Source organism: Panulirus ornatus, chromosome 58 (genome assembly GCF_036320965.1).
Source record: "Panulirus ornatus isolate Po-2019 chromosome 58, ASM3632096v1, whole genome shotgun sequence".
NCBI lineage: Eukaryota > Metazoa > Arthropoda > Malacostraca > Decapoda > Palinuridae > Panulirus > Panulirus ornatus.
The window spans coordinates 21,478,792-21,490,585 of NC_092281.1; the positions used below are offsets into that span (position 1 = coordinate 21,478,792).

Genomic DNA, 11,794 nt, shown 5'->3' on the forward strand with positions numbered 1-11,794 from the left:
CCTGTGTGTGTCCTGCCAATTAATTTCTCACCTGTATGAGTCCTTTCTATCAGTTTCTCACCTGTGTGAGTCCTGTCAATTTAATTTCTCACCTGTGTGAGTCCTTTCAATAAGATCCTCACCTGTGTGAGTCCTGTCAATTTAATTTCTCACCTGTGTGAGTCCTTTCAATATGTTACACACCTGTGTGTGTTCTGCCAATCAATTTCTCCCCTGTTTGAGTCTTTTGAATAGTTCCTCACATGTAAGTGTTTTGTCAATTAGTTTCTCTCGTGTGTGTGTCCTGCCAGTTAATTTCTCACCTGTGTGAGTCCTTTCAATCAGTTTCTAACCTGTGTGAGTCCTGTCAACTTAATTTCTCACCTGTGTGAGTCCTTTCATTAAGCTCCTCATCTGTGTGTGTGTCCTGCCTATCAATTTCTCACCTGTGTGAGTCCTTTCAATTTAATTTCTCACCTGTGCGAGTCCTTTCAATATGCTCCTCACCTGTGTGTGTCCTGCCAATTAATTTCTCACCTTTGTGAGTCTTTTCAATAGGTACCTCACCTGTAAGTTTTCTGTCAATTAGTTTCTCATCTGTGTGAGTCCTGTCAATTTAATTTCTCACCTGTGTGAGTCCTTTCAATAAATTCCTCACCTGTGTGTGTCCTGTCAATTGATTTCTCACCTGTGTGTGTCCTCCCAATTAATTTCTCACCTGTGTGAGTCCTTTCGATAATTTCCTCACCTGTGTGTGTCCTGACAATTGATTTCTCACCTGTGTGAGTCCTTTCAATTAGTTCCTCTTCGGTGTGAGTCCTATCAATTAATTTCTCTCCTGTGTGAGTCCTTTCAATCAGTTTCTCACCTATGTGAGTCCTGTCAATTTGATTTCTCACCTGTGTGAGTCATTTCAATAAGTTCCTCATGTGTGTGTGTTCTGCCAATTAATTTCTCTCCTGTGTGAGTCCTTTCAATCAGTTTCTCACCTATGTGAGTCCTGTCAATTCAATTTCTCACCTGTGTGAGTCCTTTCAATATGTTCCTCACCTGTGTGTGTCCTGCCAATCAATTTCTCCCCTGTTTGAGTCCTTTGAATAGTTCCTCACATGTAAGTGTTCTGTCAATTAGTTTCTCTCGTGTGTGTGTCCTGCCAGTTAATTTCTCACCTGTGTGAGTCCTTTCGATCAGTTTCTAACCTGTGTGAGTCCTGTCAACTTAATTTCTCACCTGTGTGAGTCCTTTCATGAAGCTCCTCACCTGTGTGAGTCCTGCCGATTACTTTCTCACCTTTGTGAGTCTTTTCAATAGGTACCTCACCTGTAAGTTTTCTGTCAATTAGTTTCTCATCTGTGTGAGTCCTCTCAATTTAATTTCTCACCTGTGTGAGTCCTTTCAATAAATTCCTCACCTGTGTGTGTCCTGTCAATTGATTTCTCACCTGTGTGTGTCCTCCCAATTAATTTCTCACCTGTGTGAGTCCTTTCAATAATTTCCTCACCTGTGTTTGTCCTGACAATTGATTTCTCACCTGTATGAGTCCTTTCAATTAGTTCCTCTTCGGTGTGAGTCCTATCAATTAATTTCTCTCCTGTGTGAGTCTTTTCAATCAGTTTCTCACCTATGTGAGTCCTGTCAATTTGATTTCTCACCTGTGTGAGTCATTTCAATAAGTTCCTCACCTGTGTGTGTCCTGCCAATTAATTTCTCACCTGTGTGAGTCCTTTCTATCAGTTTCTCACCTGTGTGAGTCCTGTCAATAAGATCCTCACCTGTGTGTGTCCTGCCAATTAATTTCTCACCCGTGTGAGTCCTTTCTATCAGTTTCTCACCTGTGTGAGTCCTGTCAATTTAATTTCTCACCTGTGTGAGTCCTTTCAATAAGTTCTCCACCTGTGTGTGTCCTGCCAATCAATTTCTCACCTGTGTGAGTCCTTTCTATCAGTTTCTCACCTGTGTAAGTCCTGTCAACTTAATTTCTCACCTGTGTGAGTCCTTTCTATCAGTTTCTCACCTGTGTGAGTCCTGTCAACTTAATTTCTCACCTGTGTGAGTCCTTTCAATAAGATCCTCACCTGTGTGTGTCCTGCCAATCAATTTCTCACCTGTGTGAGTCCTTTCTATCAGTTTCTCACCTGTGTGAGTCCTGTCAATAAGATCCTCACCTGTGTGTGTCCTGCCAATTAATTTCTCACCTGTGTGAGTCCTTTCTATCAGTTTCTCACCTGTGTGAGTCCTGTCAATAAGATCCTCACCTGTGTGTGTCCTGCCAATTAATTTCTCACCTGTGTGAGTCCTTTCTATCAGTTTCTCACCTGTGTGAGTCCTGTCAATTTAATTTCTCACTTGTGTGAGTCCTTTCAATAAGATCCCCACCTGTGTGAGTCCTGTCAATTTAATTTCTCACCTGTGTGAGTCCTTTCAATATGTTCCACACCTGTGTGTGTTCTGCCAATCAATTTCTCCCCTGTTTGAGTCCTTTGAATAGTTCCTCACATGAAAGTGTTCTGTCAATTAGTTTCTCTCGTGTGTGTGTCCTGCCAGTTAATTTCTCACCTGTGTGAGTCCTTTCAATCAGTTTCTAACCTGTGTGAGTCCTGTCAACTTAATTTCTCACCTGTGTGAGTCCTTTCATTAAGCTCCTCATCTGTGTGTGTGTCCTGCCTATCAATTTCTCACCTGTGTGAGTCCTGTCAATTTGATTTCTCACCTGTGTGAGTCCTTTCAATAAGATCCTCACCTGTGTGAGTCCTGTCAATTTAATTTCTCACCTGTGTGAGTCCTTTCAATATGTTCCACACCTGTGTGTGTCCTGCCAATCAATTTCTCCCCTGTTTGAGTCTTTTGAATAGTTCCTCACGTGTAAGTGTTCTGTCAATTAGTTTCTCTCGTGTGTGTGTCCTGCCAGTTAATTTCTCACCTGTGTGAGTCCTTTCAATCAGTTTCTAACCTGTGTGAGTCCTGTCAACTTAATTTCTCACCTGTGTGAGTCCTTTCATTAAACTCCTCATCTGTGTGTGTGTCCTGCCTATCAATTTCTCACCTGTGTGAGTCCTGTCAATTTAATTTCTCACCTGTGCGAGTCCTTTCAATATGCTCCTCACCTGTGTGTGTCCTGCCAATTAATTTCTCACCTTTGTGAGTCTTTTCAATAGGTACCTCACCTGTAAGTTTTCTGTCAATTAGTTTCTCATCTGTGTGAGTCCTGTCAATTTAATTTCTCACCTGTGTGAGTCCTTTCAATAAATTCCTCACTTGTGTGTGTCCTGTCAATTGATTTCTCACCCGTGTGTGTCCTCCCAATTAATTTCTCACCTGTGTGAGTCCTTTCGATAATTTCCTCACCTGTGTGTGTCCTGACAATTGATTTCTCACCTGTGTGAGTCCTTTCAATTAGTTCCTCTTCGGTGTGAGTCCTATCAATTAATTTCTCTCCTGTGTGAGTCCTTTCAATCAGTTTCTCACCTATGTGAGTCCTGTCAATTTGATTTCTCACCTGTGTGAGTCATTTCAATAAGTTCCTCATGTGTGTGTGTTCTGCCAATTAATTTCTCTCCTGTGTGAGTCCTTTCAATCAGTTTCTCACCTATGTGAGCCCTGTCAATTCAATTTCTCACCTGTGTGAGTCCTTTCAATATGTTCCTCACCTGTGTGTGTCCTGCCAATCAATTTCTCCCCTGTTTGAGTCCTTTGAATAGTTCCTCACATGTAAGTGTTCTGTCAATTAGTTTCTCTCGTGTGTGTGTCCTGCCAGTTAATTTCTCACCTGTGTGAGTCCTTTCAATCAGTTTCTAACCTGTGTGAGTCCTGTCAACTTAATTTCTCACCTGTGTGAGTCCTTTCATGAAGCTCCTCACCTGTGTGTGTCCTGCCGATTACTTTCTCACCTTTGTGAGTCTTTTCAATAGGTACCTCACCTGTAAGTTTTCTGTCAATTAGTTTCTCATCTGTGTGAGTCCTGTCAATTTAATTTCTCACCTGTGTGAGTCCTTTCAATAAATTCCTCACCTGTGTGTGTCCTGTCAATTGATTTCTCACCTGTGTGTGTCCTCCCAATTAATTTCTCACCTGTGTGAGTCCTTTCAATAATTTCCTCACCTGTGTGTGTCCTGACAATTGATTTCTCACCTGTATGAGTCCTTTCAATTAGTTCCTCTTCGGTGTGAGTCCTGTCAATTAATTTCTCTCCTGTGTGAGTCTTTTCAATCAGTTTCTCACCTATGTGAGTCCTGTCAATTTGATTTCTCACCTGTGTGAGTCATTTCAATAAGTTCCTCACCTGTGTGTGTCCTGCCAATTAATTTCTCACCTGTGTGAGTCCTTTCTATCAGTTTCTCACCTGTGTGAGTCCTGTCAATAAGATCCTCACCTGTGTGTGTCCTGCCAATTAATTTCTCACCTGTGTGAGTCCTTTCTATCAGTTTCTCACCTGTGTGAGTCCTGTCAATTTAATTTCTCACCTGTGTGAGTCCTTTCAATAAGTTCTCCACCTGTGTGTGTCCTGCCAATCAATTTCTCACCTGTGTGAGTCCTTTCTATCAGTTTCTCACCTGTGTAAGTCCTGTCAACTTAATTTCTCACCTGTGTGAGTCCTTTCTATCAGTTTCTCACCTGTGTGAGTCCTGTCAACTTAATTTCTCACCTGTGTGAGTCCTTTCAATAAGATCCTCACCTGTGTGTGTCCTGCCAATCAATTTCTCACCTGTGTGAGTCCTTTCTATCAGTTTCTCACCTGTGTGAGTCCTGTCAATAAGATCCTCACCTGTGTGTGTCCTGCCAATTAATTTCTCACCTGTGTGAGTCCTTTCTATCAGTTTCTCACCTGTGTGAGTCCTGTCAATAAGATCCTCACCTGTGTGTGTCCTGCCAATTAATTTCTCACCTGTGTGAGTCCATTCTATCAGTTTCTCATCTGTGTGAGTCCTGTCAATTTAATTTCTCACTTGTGTGAGTCCTTTCAATAAGATCCCCACCTGTGTGAGTCCTGTCAATTCAATTTCTCACCTGTGTGAGTCCTTTCAATATGTTCCACACCTGTGTGTGTTCTGCCAATCAATTTCTCCCCTGTTTGAGTCCTTTGAATAGTTCCTCACATGTAAGTGTTCTGTCAATTAGTTTCTCTCGTGTGTGTGTCCTGCCAGTTAATTTCTCACCTGTGTGAGTCCTTTCAATCAGTTTCTAACCTGTGTGAGTCCTGTCAACTTAATTTCTCACCTGTGTGAGTCCTTTCATTAAGCTCCTCATCTGTGTGTGTGTCCTGCCTATCAACTTCTCACCTGTGTGAGTCCTTTCAATTTAATTTCTCACCTGTGCGAGTCCTTTCAATATGCTCCTCACCTGTGTGTGTCCTGCCAATTAATTTCTCACCTTTGTGAGTCTTTTCAATAGGTACCTCACCTGTAAGTTTTCTGTCAATTAGTTTCTCATCTGTGTGAGTCCTGTCAATTTAATTTCTCACCTGTGTGAGTCCTTTCAATAAATTCCTCACCTGTGTGTGTCCTGTCAATTGATTTCTCACCTGTGTGTGTCCTCCCAATTAATTTCTCACCTGTGTGAGTCCTTTCGATAATTTCCTCACCTGTGTGTGTCCTGACAATTGATTTCTCACCTGTGTGAGTCCTTTCAATTAGTTCCTCTTCGGTGTGAGTCCTGTCAATTAATTTCTCTCCTGTGTGAGTCCTTTCAATCAGTTTCTCACCTATGTGAGTCCTGTCAATTTGATTTCTCACCTGTGTGAGTCATTTCAATAAGTTCCTCATGTGTGTGTGTTCTGCCAATTAATTTCTCTCCTGTGTGAGTCCTTTCAATCAGTTTCTCACCTATGTGAGTCCTGTCAATTCAATTTCTCACCTGTGTGAGTCCTTTCAATATGTTCCTCACCTGTGTGTGTCCTGCCAATCAATTTCTCCCCTGTTTGAGTCCTTTGAATAGTTCCTCACATGTAAGTGTTCTGTCAATCAGTTTCTCACCTGTGTTAGTCCTGTTGATTTAATTTCTCACCTGTGTGAGTCCTTTCAATAAGTTCCTCACCTGTATGTGTTCTGTCAATTAGTTTCTCACCTGTGTGTGTCCTGTCAATTAGTTCCTCACATATAGGGATCCGATGAAATAGTTCTTCACCTGTGTCTGTAATCTTTGTTACTTTTTCACTTGTGTTCGTCTGATCACTGAATCTCACTTATGTTTCCCTCACTTTGTTTCTCCTCCATGGGTGACCTGCCAATTATTTACTTAATTATGTGTGCTTTATCGTCTAGTTTCTCGCCTGTGTCTTCCAGCATCTAATTTCTCACCTTTGTGTGCTCTGTATCTAGTTTCTCACTGTGTGTATCCTGTCGCTTGATTTCTCACCTGTGTGAGACCAATCAATTGGTCTCTCACCTGTGTGAAACCTATCAATTGATTTTTCATCTGTTTGTGTTCCTGTTATTTGGTTTCTCACTTGTGTGTATGTCTCATCAATTAGTTTCTCACCTGTGTGTGTCCTATCAATTAATTTTTCGCCTGCCTGTGCCCTGTCATTTGGTTTCTCACCTGTGTGTGTCTCATCAATTAGTTTCTCACCTGTGTGTGTCTCATCAATTAGTTTCTCACCTGTGTGTGTCCTGTCATTTGGTTTCTCACCTGTGTGCGTCCTGTCAAACAGTTTTTCATATCTATGTGTCCCATAGATAAATTTTTCTTTCACACGTGTCCACTCATTTAGTATGTCACCAATGTGTCTCCTGCCAGTTAGTCTTACCTCTGTGTGTCCCCTACAATTCGTTTGTCACTTATGCGAGTCCAAACAATTGATACGTGACTTATATGTTTCCTGTCAATTACTTTCACACTTGTGCTTGTCCCGTTATCTCGCCTGCCAATATCCTCTGGTTTTGTTTGTTTGTTTGTTTGTGTGTGTGTGTGTGTGTGTGTGTATGTGTGTGTGTGTGTGTGTGTGTGTGTGTGTGTGTGTGTGTGTGTGTGTGTGTGTGTGTGTATCATTCATTAGCGTCTCACCTGTTCATTTACCCTTAACTCGTTTCTCACTTTCCTATGTCCTGTCAGATATTTCATCTCTATATGCTCTGCCAAATAGTTTCTCACCTGTGCGTATCCTGTCAAGCTTTTTCTGACACGTTTACAACTTGTTAAGTGGTTTTTCACCTGTGTGTGTCCCATCAATTAGCTTCTCACCTGTATATGTCCTGTAAGGTAGTTTCTCACCTGTGTATGTCCTGTCAAGTAATTTCTCCCTTGTGTATGTCCTGTCAAGTAGTTTCTCACTTGTATATATCCTGTCAAGTAGTTTCTCACTTGTGTATATCCTGTCAAGTAGTTTCTCACTTGTATATGTCCTGTCAAGTAATTTCTCACTTTTATATATCCTGTCAAGTAGTTTCTCACTTGTGTATGTCCTGTCAAGTAGTTTCTCACTTGTATATATCCTGTCAAGTAGTTTCTCACTTGTGTATGTCCTGTCAAGTAGTTTCTCACTTGTGTATATCATGTCAAGTAGTTTCTCACTTGCAGTATGTCCTGTTAAGTAGATTTCCATGTGTTTAAATCTTGTCAACTAGTTTCTCTTTAGTGTATGTCCGGCTGAGTAACTTCTCACCTCTGTATGTCCTACCAAATAGTTTCATTTCTTGAGTACATCTTGTGTAGTAGTTTCTCACCTGTGGTATGCCCTATCAATTATTTTCTCACTTGTGTATGTCCTGTCAAGCAGTTTACATAGATTCTCAACTGTGTATCTTTGTGTATCATAGTGTATCTTTCAAGTAGTTTCTCACCTGTGTATGTCCTGCCAAGCAGGTTTTCATCTGTTTGTGTTGTGTGTGAGTGTGTGTGTGTGTGTGTGTGTGTGTGTGTGTGTGTGTGTGTGTGTGTGTGTGCCTGATGATTAATTTCTCACCCCCATGCCATGTCGAGCAGTTTCCCATTTGTAGGTAGTCGTGTCTCATGCAGTAACTCGAGTTTGCGAGGCTTGTGTGCACCCTGCAAGTCAACACCATGACCGTGTAACATATCACTTGTTAAACACCTGTTGTGTGTACTCTGTGGTACCTCAGCCTTCCATTCAGATGGTTCCTCCACAAGGTGTTTCCTGCCTCTCTTCTGTTTCTCTCCTGTAGCTTCTCTCCTGTGCGAGTCCTATTCATTGGCTTCTCATGTATGTGCGTCGATGTAATTCTGTATCGTTCTATGACACTAACATGCCTAATGAGGTCATTATATGCCCACTGAACGCTTGAATATCTAGTGTCTACATCCCTTCATATGTGTGAAATTGAACATTATTATTACATAGGTTTTCATGATCTAGTAATCTAACACGGGGGAACGTATTGGGATTTAATTGTTGCTTTTATTTCTCCCTCCTCCTCGTGGGGGCGCAGGCGTGGAGTCCTGCAGCCACCCAGGGGAGCCCCAACACGGGCGTGTGTCCCCGCGTCGGCCCCGCTACCACGTCGGGGCAACGGTCCTGGTAACCTGTCGCCCCGGGTACCGCCCCGCTGGGCCTGACCGCCTCACCTGCCTCCACACCCGGCGCTGGTCAGCCCCCCTCACTAGGTGTGTCCCCTCCTTCGGCTGAGGCTCTCCCTCCCAAACACCGTCTGCGTCGCCGCCCGCGCTCCTGGGCAAGCCAAGTTGGTTCAGTGGGGTAGTGAATGGTCTCCGAGGGTTCAGTCGGTGATGTGTGGGATCGGCACTTGGTCTCCAACGACAGCCATTGGTCCCGAGGTGTCTGTGGCTGCTTTTGTAGGCCAGTGGCTGGCTTCTTGAGGCAGTGGTTCGCCTCACGAGTCTGGTTGCCTCAGGGATTAGTGGCTGGACTCGTGGTTCAGTGGCTGGCCTCGTGGTTCAGTGGCTGGCCTCATGGGTCAGTGGCTACCTCGTGGGTCAGTGGCTGCCTCGTGGGTCATTGGCTACCTCACAGGGTCAGCTGCCAAGCTCATGGTTCAGTGGCAGGTCTCCTGAATCAGTAGCTGACCTCATGGGTTAGTGCCTTGTCTTATGGGTCGGTGGTTAGCCTCATTGGTCAATGGCTTCCTCATGGGTCAGTGGCTTCCTTAGGGGTCAGTAGCTGGTTTCATGGTTCTGTAACTGGTCTCGTAGGTAAGTGGTTGGTCTGACGGGTCAGTGGCGGACCTCGGGGGGTAAGTGGCTGGTCTCATGGGGTCAGTGGCTAGCCTCATGATTCCAGGACTTGGGTTAGCTGTATGAGTCTGAGGCTAGACCTGACCCATAAGCTGAACAGGACAGGAGGGGTCAGCTAACCTGGGCAACACACCACAGAAGTTGCGTATGTGCGACAAAATTAGGTTTAACGTGTACGGTAGCTCTTGTATATACCCTACTTACCTCCCTGTGTCTCTACTTGTGTGATGTTGGTAATTCATGTACAAATGTATATGGGTGTATATGCTTTTGTAGGGTGTATACTTTGATGTATATGCTTTGCAGTGAATGTACTTTTGTGATGTGTGTACTCGACACTGTGTACGGATGACGTGTTCTTTCTCTCTCTCTTTCTCTCACCTATCACAATATTCATCCTCATTAGCCGTTAGCGTATGTACAAGTATCAAAACAAAGTAGTTACCGCAACAGAAAACGTATATTCTCACCTTAAACCATTACAGTATATCTTTCTAAACTAACTTCGTTATACTAACAGATGTAAGGCATACTAAAATGATTATGTATAAAGTGATGAAAAGTTGCGCGAGTGTATAATGGTACCTCAAAAATATAACAAAAGTGAATTTTACTTAATTTGTAAATTTTGTTGATCTCTGGGTTGCAAGCGCCCGAAAACAAAGCACCAGTGTTGCCGTCGTCAGCTAACTGAGAGTAAATTTTTTTAAGCAATGCGTTTGACGTCATTGCAATGAAGACGATAGAGACAGATGATGATAAGGTTAAGCATGAATATTGTCGTACATATCAACACAATTTGATATAGAACAAATGGTTAACCTTCGATCTAAGAAGAATGTAAAGCAAGGCCACCTTCGAGAATAGCTTCAGGTTGGTAAACATGACACGAAAATATGTATAAAAACAGGCTCGTCAGTTTTGCAGACGTGACTTACGTTAAGAGGAACCACAGCATCAGTAACGTAGACGATATATTAGACCAATGTTGTAAAAATCTAATGACAACACGGAATGTAAAATATGTAGTTTCTGTAACTGTCGCCAGATATGTTTAGGAACGTATAATTAACCTGGGAAATTTATATATGAAAAAATGTATATTGTGTCTTTTTAAAGACTAAGTACTGAGGTGAAAATGCAATAGAGATGTGTAGTAATCTATTTATATGTTGATATGAGTTCATAGAAAAGAAAATGTGATATTGGGGCTTGAATGTATTGAGTTCATCTGTCTATAATTACTTTCTCTTGTTTTGTTTGAGTTTCTCTCCTTAGGAGGAACGTTGTAAGGGAATTATATATATATATATATATATATATATATATATATATATATATATATATATGTATATATATATATATATATATATATTCCTATAAGTCCACGGGGAAAATGAAACACGAAAAGTCCCAAGTGCACTTTCGTGTAATAATCACATCATCAGGGGAGACACAAGAGAGAAATATAACAGTCAATTGATATACATCGAAGAGACGAAGCTAGGACGCCATTTGGTAAACATGTTTACCAAATGGCGTCCTAGCTTCGTCTCTTCGATGTATATCAACTGACTGTTATATTTCTCTCTTGTTTACCAAATGGCGTCCTAGCTTCGTCTCTTCGTTGTATATCAACTGACTGTTATATTTCTTTCTTGTGTCTCCCCTGATGATGTGATTATTACACGAAAGTGCACTTGGAAACTTTTCGTGTTTCATTTTCCCCGTAGACTCATAGGAATATCTTGATCACGCGCAAAATTGTGATCCTTTCCAATATATATATATATATATATATATATATATATATATATATATATATATATATATATATATATTAGCCACACAAGGACACAGTGGAAGATGGACATATCTACATTATATCATGACCTGATTATGTGTTCATAGATGAATAGTGAGGCGTTTGACTCCTCATTCCCAACAGCAGTGTGGAGCGTCAGCTCTCCCTCATTAGAGTGTTCACAGCTGATCTGCAGTGAACAGTGTTTATCTGAACGTTGACCGACAGAAACCTACCCTATCAGTGAAGTCGAGAACAATGTTAACACATGACAAGCTAAAGAACAGTGTTTAGATATTTCAATGATTGAAAAACAGTGTTTGAAAGTGGCAAAGAGTGCAGAACAGTGTTTACGCGTGGCAAAAAAAAAAGTGAAGAACTGAATTTACATATGGCAAAGACTGCATAATAGTTTTGGCTTGTGGTAAAAAGTGCAGAACAGTGTTTACGTATAAGGTGAAAGACAGAATAGTGTACGTATGGTACTGGGCGAAGTGTTAGTATACTTATAACACTTCAGGACAAACATTGTACATAAATGAAGTGGAGGGTTTAAAAATATCTCTGATATATGACTGTTGTACATATCACGTCATATCATACTGTAGTTAGAACCTTGCCTCACTTGGAACCAAGAGACATCATAATGTCCTTCTGGAGGATGTAATAAACATCTTATACTAAACTGTTGTTTGGAAATGACCTTAATTACCTCTGGTACACCAGCGAAAACCACCCAACATGTCTCGTGCTTGGCCTCTGTTATCGTGATAATGGTAATTGTTATCGTCCTGGACAATATTATCGTCAGTGTTATCACTACTGTTATGTTTAGCATTACCAGTCACACTGCGCATAGGTTCAAAT

The 11,794-nt window shown here is 41.7% G+C and overlaps 1 protein-coding gene across 2 annotated transcripts in view; it reads left to right on the top strand.

Annotated features, from left to right (window-relative positions):
- hig (hikaru genki) overlaps positions 1–9,645 on the top strand; it is a 171,430-nt gene extending 161,785 nt beyond the window's left edge. For both annotated transcript variants that reach the window (XM_071695544.1, XM_071695545.1), the window contains exon 9: positions 8,361–9,645. In XM_071695544.1, coding sequence (XP_071551645.1) covers positions 8,361–8,557 — 197 coding nt within the window. In that variant the 3' untranslated portion in view covers positions 8,558–9,645. The remainder of the gene's footprint in view (positions 1–8,360) is intronic.
- Positions 9,646–11,794: the final 2,149 nt, after the last annotated feature.